The 20,193-nt window shown below is 35.3% G+C and overlaps 1 protein-coding gene across 8 annotated transcripts in view; it reads left to right on the top strand.

Moving 5' to 3' along the window:
- The window catches only part of TCF12 (transcription factor 12), a 379,393-nt gene that overhangs the window by 303,250 nt on the left and 55,950 nt on the right, over positions 1-20,193 (top strand). For 2 of the 8 annotated variants that reach the window (XM_030878800.3, XM_030878799.3), the window contains exon 1: positions 16,903-17,071. The exons of 5 other annotated variants lie outside the window; for them this stretch is intronic. In XM_030878800.3, coding sequence (XP_030734660.2) covers positions 17,003-17,071 — 69 coding nt within the window. In that variant the 5' untranslated portion in view covers positions 16,903-17,002. Of the gene's footprint in view, positions 1-16,901; positions 17,072-20,193 lie in introns of those variants that run through there. One more of the 8 variants, XM_030878804.3, reaches the window with a different exon arrangement.

Below are 20,193 nucleotides of genomic sequence, written 5' to 3'. Positions count from 1 at the left end.
CAGTAGAGCGATGCCTGGACATTGAATTCAAACATACAAGCACACCATCATTGCCTGCAGGGAACTAGTGTGAGAAACAAGCATTTAGTGAATTAATTACGTGTATTTCAGTGAGGCAAGTAAAGGTGTGCACCAAGTACTCTGGAAACATAGAGTAGGTAGAACTAACTCTGCCTTGGGAAGTACTAATGGCCTCAGGAGTTGACATTTGAACTCTGGGAAGATCAGTAGCAGTCGATAACAGGTAAAAGGCATAGACATGTAAAAAAATAAACACACTCTCAGGCCACATCTAGAAGTACAGCATTATTGAGTTCTGTACCAAATATAACCTTTATGCTTTTCCTATAGCAGACCCGCTCTCCCACTCCAGAGGAAGATTGAGGAACACATAAGACCAGCTCAGATATGAAAAGAGATAAATTGTCATAGCAGTCTACCCTGGATAAAAGCCTAAAGTCTCCTGGCCTGTAGATAATAGGAGGCATTTGTAGTTGTTAAGATTATCTGGGAGTCTTTCTGAAGGTATGGGTGTGCTTTGACTTTGCAGGATGTTTTCTTTCCTTTTTAGGGCTCCTGAACCTCCCCTCTCCTTCTCTAACCACCAACTCTAGTCTTTGTTCTTCGTATATACACAAGCTGTTTTTCATCTCTATCAAATTTTTACTGAGATAAAACATTTAAGGAAATTTTGAAACACTGGGTAGGGATTGCAAGCAACTGTGATTTTTTTCCTAGTAATTTGTGGGAAAAAGTGAAACATTTGCATTATATTTGTTAGCATCCTTTACAGCCTCAATTTCACTGTGTTAGAGTAACACATATCTTACATGTGTGAGCATCTGTGCTAACCATTATCTGTATCATCTTAATCTTTAATCTTCACCACACCAATCTGTAAGATAACTATATCCTCTTCTTACAGATGAGGAAATTGAGACTCAGAAATATTAAGTAACTTGCCCAAGATTACACATACAGCCAAAGATTACAACCTAATTTAATATAGAAGACCATTTTCTTTTTCTTTTGAATGTTAAAACATGTTGTGTATCTTGGTGTACTCATAAGGTATTTTGGTTAGTATATTAAATTTAAAACAGTTTATTCTGTCAGTTATGTTTTTCTTGATCAAATTTATTAATTGCTTTGTTGTTTAAAGACCTACCACCATCTTGAAAGGATGACGTAGAAAAGCACAGACTTCCTAGTCAGGCAGATGGGTTTTTATCTGGCCTCAGCTGCTTTTTGTTTCGTAACCTTAGAGAAATTGCTTTTAAGTTCTCTGAACACGAAATATCTGTTTGTAAAAGGAGATAGTAATGTTTATCTCAAGTGTTAGTATGAGGGTATTATGTGCCTTACATGTGCCTAGTATATAATGGACACTCAGTAAATGTTCTTTCTTTATTTTTTTCTAGTTCCTACCACTATAGCCTGCAATTTAAAGGAATTTTAGCATTTCATGTTTACCGTTTTTTTTTTTTCTTGGCTGTGCCTCATGGCTTATGGGATTTTAGTTCCCCGACCAGGGATCAAACCTGGGCCCTTGGCAGTGAGAGCGTGTGAGTCCTAACCACTGGACCACCAGGGAATTCCCATACCATATTTTGTTGAAAAGCAAGGAAAAGTTTGAATACATAAGGAAAGATAAATATTATGGTAAAAAAAAGTATTTACTTGCACATGTAATGTATGTGCCTGGCACATAGTGAGTAGTAAATTGTAGCTGCTATTGTTGTTAAGAAAGCATTCATTTTCAGAAAAGGAACTTATAGAAGGAGGAAAAATTGATTGAATTAATTCCTGCCTAGAATTCATACTAATTAGTTTTGTCTTCTGAACTATCAAGAGTCTATGCTTTTTTTTTCCTTTATTTTATCATTGGTTGAACATCTTTATGGTCCTCTAAAGCATTTCTCAGATGGAGGGAAGTTTCTTTGTTCTTCATTTCTTAACTTGATGTTATATAGTATTTCCAAACATAGATCTTTTTTAAAAAATGCCTGCAGAAAATGCAGAATCCTGAAGAAAGAAGCAAGACACTTCCAAGATTTTTATCACCAGCAAAGTAAATATCTATACAGATTTCAGAATACCTTTATATCCAAGTTGTGATCTTGTTCAGTAGCATTTGAAAACATCTTTTGAACATCATCATGCTCTGCATCAAAATGGCATGTCTTATTCATTTTTTTTTAAATTTATTTATTTATTTTTGGCTACGTTGGGTCTTTTGTTGCTGCACATAGGCTTTCTCTAGTTGCGGCCAGCGGGGGCTACTCTTTGTTGCGGTGCCCAGGCTTCTCATTGTGGTGGCTTCTCTTGTTACAGAGCACGGGCTCTAGGCGCGCAGGCTTCAGTAGTTGTGGCACACGAACTCAGAAGTTGTGGCTCGTGGGCTCTAGAGCGCAGGCTCAGTAGTTGTGGTGCACGGGTTTAGTTGCTCCGCGGCGTGTGAGATCTTCCTGGACCAGGGCTCAAACCTGTGTCCCCTGCATTGGCAGGCGGATTCTTAACCACTGCGCCACCAGGGAAGTCCGGCATGTCTTCTTCATTTTGAACATAACTGGTTTATAGTCCCACACATAGGCTGATGACACAGTCTGTTTGTTTCTTAGTCAAATATCGTGCTAGTCTTTGTCCTCTGTCTTTAAGTGTGTATATATTATCCCACAAAAGCTGTAACAGTTTGTCAGATAATTGCTTTAATTTTTTTGAGAGTTTGAGAGTTAAACTCTCAAAGTATATTTTACCTCCCTACCCATCATGAAAAAATTTTTTTATGATTCTTCCCTCACAAGGAACTTTATTGTTTCTGAGATAAATCAAAGCAGCTTAGACACCACCTTTTCTTGCTTTGCTGCAGACAGGTACAGAGCTCTGTAGCCTTTGAATTGGTAATTGACTATAGTTTAGGAAATGACCTTCCTTTCTGCCAAATGTTTGTAGGATTTTATTTTGTTGGGAATGGCTTTTTTTAATTAATGTGGATTTTTTGTCATTTTTAGTATTAAATTTTCTATTTTAGGGACACCCCTTGAGATAATTGGAGATATTCTGAGGTTTTTCTAAATCACAAAGACCACTAAACATGTACCGTGATCTAGCATTTTCATGTACATACTAAATATAATTAGTAAGAATATTAAATAGAAAAGTCAGAATATTAAATTTTGAGGGTGGCTAAAGTGAGGATTTTTTTTAAAATAGGAAAGGGAGGACAGATACAACTTTCTGGGGCTGATATAAATGAATAACTTGGAAAAGTACCACTTGAAAGATTAGTGGTTATCTGAACCAGTAAGAAAAAGGTCAAGGGTAGAACTGTAGAGATATTGTTACCTCCAGTTTATCCACAAAAATAGTGAGATAAGCTACAAATGTATCTGTGGGAGTGTTCTGTGGAAGTTATTGGGAAGCTAGGGTAGCAGTGTATTTGTAGACAATTATCCGAGACCCTTAACTAGCAAGAATCCTAGTTGATTCTAGAATAAACAGTATTTACATGCAGCACCAGCTTAAGCTAAACTTCATAAAGTGAACACTCCAGTTCCTGAACATGAGTGGGAATAGATATCTGCTTAACTCCTTTAGCAGACAAGCCCATAGGGTGCACAACAACTAGGTACTTAAGAGTTTCTTATTTCGAACTGTTAGATAAGCTGTCTCTGTTTGAAGGCTACCTTGATATAAAATTTCCAAACAGACTGATTCTTTCTCTGACCTTACAGGTCATTCTAGCAGGAAAATCTTAGTACCTAAAGCGAATGGTTCTATAATCCATTCCAAACTCATATTCAGTTTGGTCATTGAATGAAAGATTTTCTTCATACATTAATAAGAAGAAATAGCCACTGTTTATGCTGACAGTAACTACTGTTCAGAACAGTGTCAGACTTGTATCAGTGTAGATAATGGGCTTTTAATCCATAGTTCTAAGATGTTGGTTTTTTGTAACAAGCCAGTCCATCTTTGATCTGATTTCAAGTCAAAAAAAAAAAAAAGGAAAAGTTACCAGCGAGCAAGTCTTCTGTATGTTTGTACTGATGTGATGGTACAACCACAGTGATATTTGTTATTTTCTGACCTTTCTATTTCTTTTTAAAGAAGGAAGAACATGGCTGAATTTCAGAACCAGCTTTTACGATTTATTGAACTCCTCAGCTGTTATATTTTAGATCCTTGAGACTTTACAAACCAGATGTAGGATAAGCCCCAATGTGTGTGTGTGTGTGTGTGTGTGTGTGTAATTTGTATGGTTTTTAAAGGATATGTGGTTGAATTCTATAAATGCTTTCAGACGTTAAGCCCACTGTTTTGTCATTCAGCATCAGTAGAACCATGAAGTTTTTTTGTTTCGTTTTTTATCTAATACAATTTCTTCAAGTATAGGAAAGAAGGAATAAATTAAGAAACTCCAAGTTTCTTAATTTAAGCCCCAAGTTTGGGGCTCTGGATTTCATTCTAGGTTAGGGAAGGCATTTATATCCTAAGTAATTTGCTGACATGAAATTTGCCATCGCCGATATTTCCTTTGTTTAACCAGTGATGATTTTAGTTTGAAAAGTCATTTAGTGTACTTGTATGATAACTAATTTCAATGAGTGTAATCTATGCTATATAGGTAAGTTCATACTTAGACTTCTAAGCAGTTTAAAAACACTACTAGTTCCAAGATAGTTCCTTATTTCTCCCGTGTTTGTATTCTTTGAATAGATTTTTAAACAAGTTTTTTTTTTTTTTTTTTTTTATTGCACCAGGTCTAATTTGTGGCAGGCGGGCTCCTTAGCTGTGGCTTGCAGGCTCCTTAGTGTGGCATACAAACTCTTAGTTGCAGCATGCATGTGGGATCTAGGTCCCTGACCAGGGATTGAACCCCAGCCCCCTGCATTGGGAGTGCAGAGTCCTAACCACTGCACTACCAGGGAAGTCCGATTTTAAACAAATTTTAAAGTGTTAGCCCTTCAAAGTTTTTGTCTTTTTTATTATCTGCATTTAATTTAAGACATAACCCAGTATATCTATAATATGACAACATTTTATTAATTTTCAAAAGTAATTTGGTTCTAGAAATTGTTTCTGGAAAATTTGCTAGAATCTGCTATCTCTTTCTTATAGCCTATATTTCTACTCTTCCTCAGTGTGCTAGACCAGGAGTCAGCAAACTTTATGTAAAGGGTTCTGTTGTCAATCTGCTCAGCTTTGTGAGTCAGACAGTCTCTGTCACAACTATTCAGCTCTGCTATTGGAATGTGAAAGCAGCCACAGATGATACATAAATGAATGGGCATGACTGTGTTCCAGTAAAACTTTATTTGTAAAATCAGCTGGTAAACCTGATTTGGCCCACAACTATAATTTGCCAACCTCTGCATTAGACTTAAAGACCATAAGTGTATGCCTAGAGTAGATATATTCTTACCTTCTTTATAAATATACTTCCCGTGAAAAACAGACCCAAAGAGAAACAAAATAAAACCCTGCTTTTTGTTTGTTTGTTTTTTAGATCCATTACATGATATTCATTAGTCCCTTCATCATTTCCTTAAGGCCCTAGGCACATTGATAGAAACTTTCCAGGACAGTTATTTGCCTTAAAATGTACCTGACTAGGATGGTGGAAGAACCTCAATATATAAAGTGGATGCTACGAAGTCATAATTTTTCTAGGATTTAAATGTCACATTAGGTAATAATATGCAGAAGTTTATGACATCAAAAATAAGTCCACATAGAGATATATTAGAAAATGTTTATTTGAAACAATTGGGTTTAAAGTATTTAAATAATTTGACTTTGATATAAACAATTCTATTATAATTTTTTCCTTGAACTTATATATACATGTGCCTAATCACCATCTTTTATCCTGGTCCAACTTCCTCATAGAACCCAAAGCTAAAAAAGTCGTTCCTAGCAGCTTGAGAATCAGTTCCAACCCATGTATGATTGTGAGACAGATTCTGTTGAAACACGTGACATGTCTCTCTAAACCTAAAAGCTTCATTCAAAACTTAAGAGAGGAGGGCTTCGCTGGTGGCGCAGTGGTTGAGAGTCCGCCTGCCAATGCGCAGGGGACACGGGTTCCTGCCCCGGTCCGGGAAGATCCCACATGCTGCGGAGCGGCTGGGCCCGTGAGCCATGGCCTCTGAGCCTGCGCGTCCGGAGCCTGTGCTCTGCAACGGGAGAGGCCACAGCAGTGAGAGGCCCGCGTACCGCAAAAAAAAAAAAAAAAAAAACTTAAGAGAATCTTCACTTAGATGACTAGAAAACTCACAATCTCTATAAATTTAAGTGAATATTTATGGTTCTTATTTAGTTTTTTTTTTTTAGTTTTATGATGGCTAGTGTTAATAAATAATACTTCATAAATAAGTAATAAAACTTCTCAGGTTTTCCAACTTGAGCTTGATAATTTTTTAAACCATAAAACTTGACATAATTGAAATTAAGTTATCAATATGTTTTTCAACATTACCAAAGATACTTATAAATTTCAAAAAACAGTAATTTGAATGAGAATTAGAAATTTATTGCTACTAGAGTGGGCTCCATTTAGTAAATTTCCACTGAGAGAAATATGAATTCATTCTGATAAAGTTAGTGAATATAAAGTGCTTATTGTGAATTAAGAATTCTTCTAGGCTTTAGATATTTAAGTAATAATAAACCATGGACCTTGTACCCTGTCTTCAAGATGCTTACGGTCAAAAGGTAACTTTGACCTTTGGAAATAAGTTAACTTTAAATTTTTTTTCATTTGAGTGATTATCGCCCCCTGGGCACATAGTGGAGTATCCAGGAAATGCTTTTTGAATTAAATTAAGAGGATAAAAATAAATACTGTGAAGCTATTATTTTATGTTATCTATGATGGGGAACATCATCTTTTAATGACTTCCTGCTCCAAGCTGTACTTTTCAACTTTCTCCTACTCTGGCTGTTCCAAATGATCAAAAATATGTTAACTTGCTTTTTTTGTATAAGACACTGAACTATTTGTCCTATTTTTTTCCTCAATTGTGCAGTTAACTCCTAATTATACACAATAATAGGAATAAATTTGCCCCCCAAGCGGTAAATTACCAGTAATTCAGCCATAACTCTACAGTGTGCTGGGATTGACGTAGTTAACAATGTAGTGTCATGATCCTCATGTGACAGATGAGGATGGAAAACCATAATACAGGAAACCTTTTTCTAAAGGAAAAAAAATTATGGTTTCATTGACATAAAAGTAAAACAGTGGTTATCTTCCCATATTAAATTTCTCATACTAAAATTGTCTTCAAGAATTTGATCATTTCTTACCACCTGCTGCTGTCTTCATTATCCAAGCCACTTTTATCTCTTTCCTGAATTAAAGCAGCATCTTCCCAACTGACCTCCCAATTTTCCTTAAATCATTTTTTTAATACAGGACAATCCCTTTAAATTTTAAGTCAGATGATATTCTTCTGCTCAAAATCCTCCAACAGCATCTCTTATCTCTGCAAAACCAAAGTCCTTAAAATGGCTTTCAAGACCCTTCTTACCTGTTTTCTGCTACCTCCCAGAGTTCATCTTCCACTAATTTATCCCTCTAGCCTTCTGCCCTCTTTACTGCTCCTTAAAGATATCAAGCACCGTCCTGCCTCAGGGCCTTTGCATTTACTCTTCTCTCTGCCAGAGCACACCTCCCTTAGTACCCCTATAGCTTGTTTCCTTATATACTTTTCTCTTTGATCACATATCACTTTATCACTGGGGAATCTTTCCTGACCATCCTATATAAAATGGCAACATGCCCCATATTCCCCTCTCTCCTTTCCTGCTATAATTTTCTTTGAAACACTTACTACCATCTGATGTACTATAATTTATTCTTTATCTGTCTTACCCAGGAGAATTTTGATAAAACAGGGATTTTACTTATGTTGTTTATTGCTTTATCAGCAGCTCCTAGGTGCATAATAGATGCTCAGTGAATAGTTGTTGAATAAATGAACAAACTTAAATGATTGGCAATACAGCCATAGTTGTTCTTTCTTCCTGGATCATACTCATTTGACTCAGAGAAGGTATAAACAACATACTGAACAATCTGAAATTAACATATTCTTCAAGGAGAGCTACAAGTATATTTTAACTATCTATACTGTAAGATGTTTAACATGGTTAAACTTTGTAAAAGCTTTTCAGGGAGAAAAAAAAACCTCCAGTTTTTCATCAGAAAAGTGGAAGTGTTTTCTGTGGCAAAGATCACTGGAATTCTTCCCATTTACATAGGCATAGTCTTACTCTCAGTTAGATACATCACAGCTAGGAAGACCTGAATTTGGTTTTCCATGTGTGGACTTAGCATTAATAATTGTGATCCTGTATTCATATCTTTATTCCAATTTTAACAATAGTAACACAGTTTGGATCTTTTTAATATTTCAGTCTCAAATAACCAGTGTTAGAGCACCCCAGTGTTCCTCAAGATCACACAGCTGGGGTTTCCCTGGTGACACAGTGGTTAAGAATCCACCTGCCAGTGCAGAGGACACGGGTTCGAGCCCTGGTCTGGGAGGATCCCACATGGCGCAGAGCAACTAAGCCCATGCACCACAACTACTGAGCCTGTGCTCTAGAGCCATGAGCCACAACTACTGAGCCCACGCACCTTGAGCCTCTGCTCCACAACAAGAGAAGCCACTGCAATGAGAAGCCCACACACCACAACCAAGAGTAGACCCCACTCGCCACAGCTAGAGAAAGCCTGCGTGCAGCAGCGAAGACCAATGCAGCCAAAAATAAATAAGTAAATAAATTAATTTAAAAAAAAAGATCATACAGCTGTAAAGGTACTGTGGTACTGCTACATGCTTTTCACCCTTTATTCTTGTATTATACCCTGTTAACTGTCCAACCTATGTATTCATTACAGCCACCTTTGTCTATAATCCACATAATCTCTTTTATGATGTACTAAATTCTCCAGCCAAAAGGCACAAAGAAGCAAATCACAGGCCCAACTTCTTTATTACCGAACAGTGCAGGAGCCACAGCCTACTTAGTTAAGATGAGCTCTCTTAAGTTAAGGATTGTCTCCTTAACTCTTGTTGCCTACTAAAATTATAACAAAGCCATCTCTGTAGAGGCTTACATGTTTATTTGAAGAATATGGCCAAAAATCTTTATTTTCCCGGTGGTGCTGTGTTAAACATAAAATGTCTGACCTGTAGATCAAACTGCACGTTATTAAGAAACCAAAATTGTTACCGAGCTAATTAGATGACAGAATTAGGTAAGAGTTGTTACCTGTTGGTAAGATGTCAACCCTTTTCATTTTTTTTTACCATTTTATCCTAGACACTACAGAGCTATTTAAAAAGATGTTAGTTTTAAACGAAAATATTACTAGAAATACATAACTAAACCCCTTGTGAAGATAATTCACTTGCCAGCATATAAATGTTACTAGAATACAAGCATTTGGACTCTTAGCTTAGAATTGAGAAGTTGTAATAATGTTTTTGATTCCCTATCTGATCAACCTTTCATTTCATGTGAGGCTCTGGGCTTTTAACTGTGCCACTTGCAGATATGATTATAAAAATACAATTTAAGGTTGGTGTGTGGACATTAGGTCTCATCTATGCCAGTGAGTCATAACCTGGGTCTTCAAAATTAGTAATACAAAATGTAAATATTTCAGAAAACCTAACAAATTGTGTAATTTACTGAAATAAATTATCCATGCTATCAGATTTCTTTCACTAGAATTAGCTCAGCATGGCAGTGCTTCATTTTCCTTTTAATCAGAAGTTCTGAATGGGAGTTGCGTGGCTTTTTTTTAACAGGGAAAAATATTCATTATAACTCAAGAAAAGTTTGGGAGACAAAAATCTTTCAGAATAGGAATTCAGTGTTTTGGGGTGGAGTAGGTAATAAAAGGTTTCACTGTTGGTGAAATGGCTAGGAAATGTTTGGCCTAGTTTAATTCCTGAGTTTTCCAGAAATGGAAACTCAGACTCAGGGAAATTCAGTGACCTCGCCTAAGCTCTCATGCTTCCTAAGAGGCAGAGCTAAAACCCGAATCCCTGTCTCCTGACTCGTAGTCTATGCTCTTTTTCATCATATGATATGACGCCACAGTGTCTGGAACCTGAGCAGCTTATCTCATGTTACAGAGTACTAATGAGTGGTAGGGAGAATTATTCTGCCCTACTGTAAGTATTTGTGATAGAGATGCATAGAACAAGTAGCTTAACACATTTTCTTCTTTCAGAGTTTTGTGACTGTGTTTCCCAACCTGTCTGGTAAGGAACACTTGTTGGGGTGGCATATTGCCTTTACCAGTGAAGCATACTAAGTAAGCATTACTGAAACTTTTGTTTTGCTTTAAACTGACACTATCTCCCATCTCCTCCCCTGCTTATTATACCATCCTCATATATGTTTTCAAACTGAAGTATTACTTGGCTTTTGTTGAGAGTTGGTCACCAGAATTTAATGGTTAGAAATCATTCTCTTTTTTCTTTTCCTTTTTTTTTTTTTTCTCCCCCCGGTACGCGGGCCTCTCACTGTTGCAGCCTCTCCCATTGCGGAGCACAGACTCCGGACGCACAGGCTCAGCGGCCATGGCTCACGGGCCCAGCCGCTCCGCGGCATGTGGGATCTTCCCGGACCGGGGCACGAACCCGTGTCCCCTGCATCGGCAGGCGGACTCTCAAACACTGCACCACCAGGGAAGCCCCCATTCTCTTTTTAAGATGGGTCTTTTCATAAATTTAGGATCTGCATGATTTCTTCCAGTGAGTATAGCTAAAATGAACTCTTCTTTGTTACTTGATCATTACAAATATGAGGCAGGATGATTTGGTAGATACTCAGTACTTAATTAGAGGTATGAAGTATTAAAAAATTACTACCACTAGCAAGAATTTTTACTGGAACAAAACATAGATTGGGTGCCAGAAATAACTTAATGTATAAGTTATTTAGAGTTTCCAGTTGCAGATTCTTGAAATGGCTCTGGGCTAAGTAAGATGCAGATGTTATTTCTGGTCTCTTTAAAAATAAATTTAAAATAGAGTAGAATATCATGGTACTGTTCCATTTCTCATAAATCGAAAGGATCTGGTACTTTCCAGCTCAGAAGAAAAAAATTACACAGGTCAAAGAAGAAATAAAAAACCGGAGAGCACTTTCCTTAAGGGAGAGGTAACTGGACCCAAGATCAAATTGTTTACCTTTATGGTTTAAAATAATAGCTTTGTTTGCTTCTAGTTTTTGTTTTGTTGTAACCAAATAAGTCAGTAGTGCAATGCCTTGTCCCAGTCTTGAAAGCTCATCAGAGTGCTGGTTTATTAAAGAATTTTAAAACCTGGATACTCTCCTCAACTTCTTTTTACCCGCAGACACACCATTAGTGCTGTGATTATAGAGCCATCTGCAGGAAAATTATCAAGTTGCAACATAGTTAATGAATCTCTTACCGTGTTATTTCAAGTGGTAAATGAGAAGTGACAAACTGCAATTCATGTGGGGAAAGAAATGGACAGCCAAGAGATGCAGGAATTACTAGGGAGGGGGACTCCCCACTTTAATTTTTCGAGGAAAACTGCTTTGTCATAGTGAGTTTATGATCCAGATAAACATGAAGTTTGCTTCATGTTTTATATATTCTCAGTAGTGGCAGTTCTATCTTGTTTGAAGGGGTATTTAATGATTGCCTTTTAGAAGCTTTGTATGATCTGTCAGTTCTGTTCATGTTGATGTCAGAGGGATACTATTTAGTTACCTCAGAAAGAGATTTATCTGCTTTTCTCCTCCAGGAGGTATGGCTGTTTTTACACATCCTCATTTTGGTCATATGGTTGTCAAAAGGGGAATTAAACAAGTGTTCTTTTGCCCTATAAATGCAGTTTATACAGCTGACTGTTTACATTGGCTATACAGATAGGTGTTTTCTATTTTGTTAAGCATTAAGCATTTCTAAAACACATGTTAGGCTTGAGATTTTTGTAAAGAGATGATAAGAAATCTGATGTTCTATGTCTGAGACAGATGATGTGATTTGTGAACTTTAGCATGAATTTTACTGAGAAGTGGTGGGGGGGGGTGGTTGCTCCTCATTTCCAATCAATATCCAAGTAAATTGTGTACCAGTTTTCAGACCAATCTGTAATATAACTCTGATTATTGGTTTGGCTAGGATTTAGGTACTCACAACTAAGGCATAATTGGAACCAGTTTTTCAAAATATCACCTGAGGAAAGATCAGAAAACCAGGTCTTTGATTTTTCATCTTTTCATACAGTGGAAAGACAGTATTTGGAAGCCTTTTTACTGATTGATTAGTTATCAGCAAGATAGATGAGAGTAATATTGTTGAGTTAGAAGATGCATTATATGATTTCAGATAAATAGCATTATTATGTTTAAATAATAGGTACTGATTGTTAGTGGATCGGTTTGAGAGGGATGCATTATTTCACTAGAGTTTTATATTCTTGCTTTATTTTTTGCAAAAGTAAATTTTCTAAATTGTGAGAAAAATAATATTTCTAAATATTAGAAAAAGACCAGAAGACCAACTTCCTGAACACTTAGGAGTGACTTTATTTACAAAGCAGCATATACTAGAAAAATTTGCAATATAATGTTCAGATATAATACCTGGAATTTTTTGGTGTCTTACTGCGCGTTTAGGAGACAGTATTCATTTACTAGTCATCTTTCTGCATGCTAAATAAGGAAGAGGAGACATTTTTGCTTTTGCTTTTGTATCTTCCTACTTGTAGATTCTCTTATTTATTATGCTCTTAAAACTATCCTCACCCCGCACCTCCCTTGCAACCAATAACGTATTAGTTATTTACTGAGTTTCGTAAAGCAGGAATATATAGAGTTCATTTGTGGAATTATTCACATGTGAACTTTGTTTAGCTTTGTTTTTCACTCTGAAAGTCTTATTTTCCAGGAATTGATTCACTTAGAAATAATGTTGAAACTTTTCATGAGGAATCCTATGAGTGGGTTTTAGATTTACTTTTCCAGCCAGATCTTTTGGCCTTTTGGGACACTGGAATGTTGCCTGCTTATTTTAGAAAAAATGTACAATAATATTAACCACTAACTGGCCTTTATTAATTAATTAATTCAAGATGTGTAATTCAGTTAAATTGAAATTTTCTTTTAAAATTTTTTTAGAATTTTAAGTCACTCTTGAAACATTCGTGTTTAAGATAGTTTAAAAAACAGATTTGAGAGTTATAGCAATCCAAATATCAAGGATAAAGAAGAGCTAATAAAATAAATTAAAATATTGCATGGGTAACCCCAGGAAATTTTGCATAGCTCTCCGAGGATGATCTGTTTCCCAGTCAACAGAAAAATAAGAAGGAAATAAGGGCCTGGAATTTAAACTGAAGTTGCCAGAAGGTCTCTACCTAGTAGGTTTTTTGGAAACATTTTTTCCTAAATCTTCTGGAAAGAAGTAAATTGCTTAGGCAAAACACATCATAGCTTTTTCTTATCTAGTTTAGGTCTGTGCTTGATGATTGTTGGAATGGCAATAAACATCACATCCTGAACTATTGAAGGCAGGGAAGTATATTTTAAAATCAGTGAAATGCAGTAATCCTCAAACCAGGAATAATCAGTTTGCTAATAAAAGATGTATGGCTCCAAGTCATATTTTTTCAGGGTTCTCTGACATTTTCATTAATCATGTTGCCGGTGTGTACAGTAATGCCCATTTTGCTATAAAAGTTGGTGAGTTTTTAGATTGTTGGACTAGGTAGCATGAATATTGAGTCAGATCACATAATCTTAGAATAACACATAAGTGATTACGTAGAATTGCGGGTGGAAACAATTCAGGATAAAAAGTGCATGACAGTTCAGAGCTCCTGTGCAGGCTGCACGTCTGTCTGAAATCAGGTTTAAAAAGTGGCCCTGTCTCCAGCTGACTCGTTTTGTCAGACTGAGTCATAGGATTAACCCTTGACATGTTCCTTCAAAAAAAAGAGGCAAAGATTAAACAACTGCATTGACTAGAACAGCACTTGATCCATCTATATGCATTTTTTTCCCGTAATATGATTCTGCTTAAGAAAAAAAATTGTGCTGCAGCTGTTACATAGATTAAATTAGATTTTTTTAAAAAAATATTTTTGAGGAAGAGAAAAAGGACTTTATCATAGAAGATAATTTGTAACTGTTAAAAATATGTCTACATCAACCAGTTTTACTTTCTTTTGGGTAAGGCAGACTTCAAAAAGATGTTATTTTGGAGTAGCAAACTTGAAGGACATTACCATAGCAGACGAGTAAAATACGGGACTATTTTATTTAAATTACCACCAGTTTTCTTGATGATTTGCTGTTTTTGAGGAATAAATTTAATGCCATATGTATGTAAATGCCCACCCCCCCCCACCTCTTCTCTCTTCCCTCACGTTTCTACATCCGCCCTCAGTATAGGCAGTAGTGTATACCAAGTGATTGTGTTGGGTACATGGTGGGGGGGGCTCCATCTTACATTTAAGCACATGTATGGATTTTGTATCTGTGTTTCTGAGAGGAGGAATGAAAAGTAGAAGCAAAAGCTTTTAATTAATTACTCAGCTCTGCTTAGAAACTATTATGTTTCAAAGTTCAGGTTTCAGGTTTAATAGCAAGTCTTATCCAGTTCCTTAATAAACTGCTTTAGAACAGTAAAAGAGTATTATGCTGTCTGGTTTTACTCTGAACTTTTTAAACTTGGATATTTGTTTATTACTTTCAGAATACCATATAGTTGCCTCTAAAATAAAGAACTGTTAATGAAATACTCAAATTTTCATTGTGCTTTAATAGCCAAGATTGCATAGTTGGATTTACATTATGCTGTTTGTTTTAACAAACATCATAGTACTCTCTCTTTTCTGGCAAGCCCCAAAGAAACAAGCCTAACTACTGTAGGTGGATTTTTTAAAATCAATATATAAAAGTTTTCTCAGGTTGAAGCTGAGCTTCCTACTGATTGTAGGAAGAAAATGTTGAAGTGCTTTGTGGCTGCCCTTTTCCCCCAGTCCCCTAAATTTCTATTTTAAAAGTAAGTTTTTGGTTTTTTTTTTTATTCATTAAGGAAAAAAGGAAACTTTATTTTGGATGGTTGATTTTCCTTTTTTTTTTTTTTTAAGCTGTTCTGTCAGAGAGAGACTATGTCTATAAAAGACTAAAATTTACTTGAATGGTTTTAAGGCATGGCATTGTTAATTGTAAGTCAACGCTTTTTACACAGTTCTCTAAGGATTGAAATGGGTCTTTGTGGTCTCTCAGGAGGGAGGAAGTTACAAGCCACTCTGCAGACTGGCATTTTAATGGTCTGCTGTACAGTGATGTTCTTTTGCAGCTGCTGCTTAGCCTTTTCTATATCTGGAGAGTGTGGGGAGGTTTTATTGTTATTCCAACACCATAAGCTTTTAAAACATTATGAACTTAGCTGGCCTTATTGTCTTATTTGATTTTATTGTTATATTTTAATCAATATTTTTCATAAAAATGGTGGGTTTGGGGGTCCCTTATAGAATATTCCTAGAATATTCCCTTAGAGCAGTTCTGCTTCATGAAAGGTGCCTTTAAAAAAGTGATGTGTCCCTTTTTTGCAGCTTGTGAGCTGTCCTCTGATTAACAGTTTTGTGAGAACCTGCAAGGCACAGGGAGAAGAGATAGTACAAAGAGGTTTTCATGGGGGGAAATGAGAGGAAAGAAAAGTTGCTATTCTGTTTTTCTGGGTTAGAATCCACACCAAAAGACAAATTGAAATTTTTTAAAATAATGAAATATGTTTGTGTGTGAGAAACAAAGTATTGGCAAAACAACGTCTAAGACCTTTTGACTTCTAAGTATAATGAATTTTTTAAATCTATGAGATGTTTATTCCCACACTGATTAGTTTTCCTTTTTGAGAAATTTGAACATTAACATAAAAATATGAATATATTAAGTGTTAGTTAAGAACTATAATGAACTTGGAGGAAAGACTTCCAAGAAATCTTTTTTAGTTTATTAGCTACAGTGCACATTTTGTCTATACATACCAGCCTTTCATATTTTTATGTAAGGGAAAACAAAACCTTGTTTGTTTTTTCTTTTTAATTATTGAATTGCTTAGTACATATTCTAGGAAAGTGCAGTCCATTATAAACTTTTAATTGGTGTTATGAGTGAGGAATTTAAGGAGCTTTATAATTGAAAACCTATATTAAATATTATGTTTTAAAAACATCATTTATTTTCAAGATAATTTTTTGAATTGTTGGAATGAGCTTTTTCATGAAATGTGTTCCTTTCAAATTTCTTTCCATACCGTTTTTATAACATAAAAAATCATGGTTTGTTCTAGCTAGTTTAGAGGTACTTACATGACAGGTCCGCTTTCTCCAGGAAGTGACTTTGTACAAGGCTTAACTGTTTAGATCCTTCTTGTTACACATGATTCAGTGTTTCCAATTCCTGATTGCTTGATCATGTGTTTATCATCGTTAGAAGCAACTGTAGGCCATGCCAGATGGTAATGTTGCTAGAGGTGTAGCAAGCTAGGTTTCCCTGCTACAAGTGCTCTAATTTAAACTAAAAATAGGTTAGCAGATCTGTCAGTTTGTCTTTCTTTGTAAGAGACATATATACTATATATATGACAATATTAATAATTCCTTGGGCTATTTATCTCCAAGACACTGTATCACTTTTTATTATTTAGCACTTGTGACTTGTATTTTTTTAAAATTCCAGAATTTGTCTTATTGGTATCCTCCACCAGTGTGAGGACTTGATAGAGATTGAAAGAGGTTACTTACAGCACAAACCCTCCCTCTCTGCTCCGTGAGTTGGTTCAGTCCTATTTTGCATAAGTTCCTTTTGAGTAGATCATGTGTGGATGCATAGTGCTGAAGACTTAACTCTGTTTGGCTGTGTGGATGTATGTCTTGGAGAGAAGCTGAGTGCATTAGCTGCAAACAGTAACATTTTCAAAATCAACATGTATTGTGCTTATCCTGTCCCTGGAATGGGCAGCAATTCTTTGATGTATTACTACAATGGAAAAACGGTAAGTCTTTTTCTTTGTTCAGATAGCTTCTAACTGGTTTAAGGGAAAGGAGGGTAGATTAATTACTTTTTACTAAAACCTGTGAGGTTTTGTTTTATCATATTCTGTAATACGTTAAGATTGTATGTTTCTTTGTAAGTATGGTTAGCAAAGTTGTCTTTGACACGGTTACTCAATAGTTTTTGGCTTTTATTTTTAAAATAATATAGAAAATAAACTTGAATTTGTGGGATATTTTTTTAATGCCTGATGTCTTTACTAGTAATGAGCTTGAAAGTACATTAGTTTTAATGTTTTCTTATATTGTAAACATATAATCTACATGTAAAATACATATATAACAGAGAGAGAGAAAGAGGGAAGATTACTTGATGCTTTGTAGATAGAAGGGAAAGATGAAAGTCATCTTAGATATTCATAAAAATAACAAGTATGAAGCTCTGGGAATGATTAGGGAAGCAGTCAGCTAGTGAGGGCCGTATTTCCTGTTTGGAGTTTCAGGTCCGGAGCCTGACTTTACTCAGATACCATCTGTTTCCAATCAAACTAGAATTTTGACCCTGTACAGATTCATAAAATAAATCACTATTTTTCAAAGAGTGCATTTATACATTTTCCAAAGAATGTATTTCTGGTCGATTTATAGCACATGGTTAGATGTTTTAAAATAATACCTTTCTGTGTTGCTAAGTAAAACTTCTCTGTTTTTTAAATTAATTACTCTGTATTAATTACTTAGTATGTTTCTACAAAAATATCTTTAAGTCAGAGGATTTTGTGTATTCTAAAAAGAAGGTGAACTTCTGGAATATTCAATAGGACTTATCTTTATAAGATAGTTGATAAACATAAAAATGTTATACTAGTGAATAGCAATCTTGGGTTTATGTCAGGAATACAGTATTTTCCTCCTCAATTTTTCCAAAACAATGTATTAGCTCAGGTGTTTTATTAAATACATAAATGACTTTAGCAATTTTTTTTGGTCAGGAGTAGAGGCATTTTTAATGTTAATGTTTGAAGTTATAAAAAAAATTAATCACATTTTCCTAAAATAGGTATAGAGTCAGTTATGTTGGTCCCTTCCCTTTTTATCACTTGAAAATGTTTTAAAGTAGCATATGACTTTAACCAGTGTACGTGAGAACTAATGAAAGCACTTTTTCGTTCTCTGACTGCTTTGGTAAGGCCTCTTTGGACTTCGTTAGCATTTGGTTCTTAACTTTTCAGTAAGCTTTCTTACTAGATGACAATCAAGCCAAAATATCCTTAAACTCATTAAAAAGTATGTGTTCACACTAGCCATATAAACAGAGCTTTGGAGAATGTGAGAGGTAGGTTTAGATGGGTGGTATAAGTGAAATAACTTGATCTCTATGTAATTTCCTTGGCAACTGTCTTTCAAATGTGAAAATTTTTTCTTTTATGTCCTATTCTAAGTGAAATAGTCTGTTTGAAAATGGTGTGTGTGCAAGTTTAGTAAAATTAATCATACAGGACCCCTGAAGCAGAGAGACTATAACTCAGATTGAGTTTAGATTTTATTCTTTCAAGAGCACAGATCACTCTATTACAGCATTTCTCTTTGTTCTACATTTAGGGGTGGAGGGGTGGGGAACAGCTTTGATCGTATTAAGTATTTCCAGGCTTACGGTAGATGACATGGCTGGTATGTTAGAAAAGTGTAGCCTGAAAGTTGATAGCCTGTGCTTGATATAGGTCAAAGGTGACTTTTATGTTCTTGAAAAATGCATAAAGGATGATATATTTTCTTAGTCCTCTGTATCATAAGCGCTTAGTCTTATATGTGTTTTACTTTTACCACATCTAGTTTATTATTGTTCTAACTCTTCAATAAGAAAATCGTATAGTATGTAATTATATTATCCAAAGACTATGGTAAATACTTCATCTTTGTATATATTGGGAAATGTCTGCCCATCAATGCTTTATAGTAAAAAGTAGCACTTTAACGTTGCCAGAGTCTAAGTGAAATGTATTTCCTCACTTGAGTTATAGAATTTTTGTATAATTCTCATAATGAACCGGTTAAATTTAAGCTCACTCTTTAACTCCATTTTATCAATTTATCTTAAGATGATAGGACAGATTTATATTTTGAATATTAATATTTTGATTTCATTTTTAAGATCCTTTTACGGGTATTATGAAAGAGTGAGAAATCCTGAGTGATACTGGCCTTAAAGAAAATGCTTTCCTTTTTTTTTTCTGGTTTTTATTTTTAAATTTTCAAGTTGATTTCCATATATTTAAGGATGCTTGGGGTAATTTAATAAATAGACTGAACAGACTCTAGGAAAAAAGAGATTAATAAGAGAAGAGCCTTTTCATATTTTGTTATTTAAGATTATGTGGACGTATTGTACTGTTGGAAATATAAGAGGCTTGGGCATCTATGTGCAGAAAAGAAAAGGCAAAAAGGCAAAAATGTTAACCCTGTTTTCCCCACTATCAGAAAAGAGAAGGGATTAATGCTTTATATCACATGTAGCTTTTGTGTAGCTGTATTATGTGCCATGTTATAAGATATTAATATGTGTTTATGATAAATAGGGGACTTAAAATCACTTTGAATATTATCTATTTTTTTGAACTTTGAAAAATAGCAAGGAATAATGGATTTCTGAGATTCCTTACTTATAAAGAACTTGGCCTGCACTCAGTTTTCTCATTGATATGACTCAATTGTGTCCTTTATGCCGAAAGGTAGAAAGTCTTAGAGGTAAAGGAAGGAAAGTTTTGGGAGGAGAGGATTCCTGTTCTCTTCACCTATCTCATTAGCCTCCATTTTCTAGGCCTTGAACTGAAGATGCTATAAAGTGTTCCAGGTATAAAAATTGCAGCAAGTACAGGCATGATGCTCTTTTCATTATTTCAGGGGATTATTTTATTATTAGAGACAACACAGAAATCCAAGTTTTAAAACTCAAGCTTAGAAACACATTTTGAATATTCACCTTCTTTGTATGGAATCTGGGAAAGAAGAGACAGGAACTAACATGATCATAAGGGCTACTCTGTGTCAGGAACTACGCTGGGGACTTTATGTTTACCTCATTTAATTCTCATAACCACTCTGTCATTTAGCTGTTACTAGCCTC

This window comes from Globicephala melas, chromosome 2 (assembly GCF_963455315.2).
Source record: "Globicephala melas chromosome 2, mGloMel1.2, whole genome shotgun sequence".
Taxonomy (NCBI): Eukaryota; Metazoa; Chordata; class Mammalia; order Artiodactyla; family Delphinidae; genus Globicephala; species Globicephala melas.
Note: the sequence above shows the minus strand (reverse complement) of the source record. Positions and strands in the feature narration are given on the sequence as shown.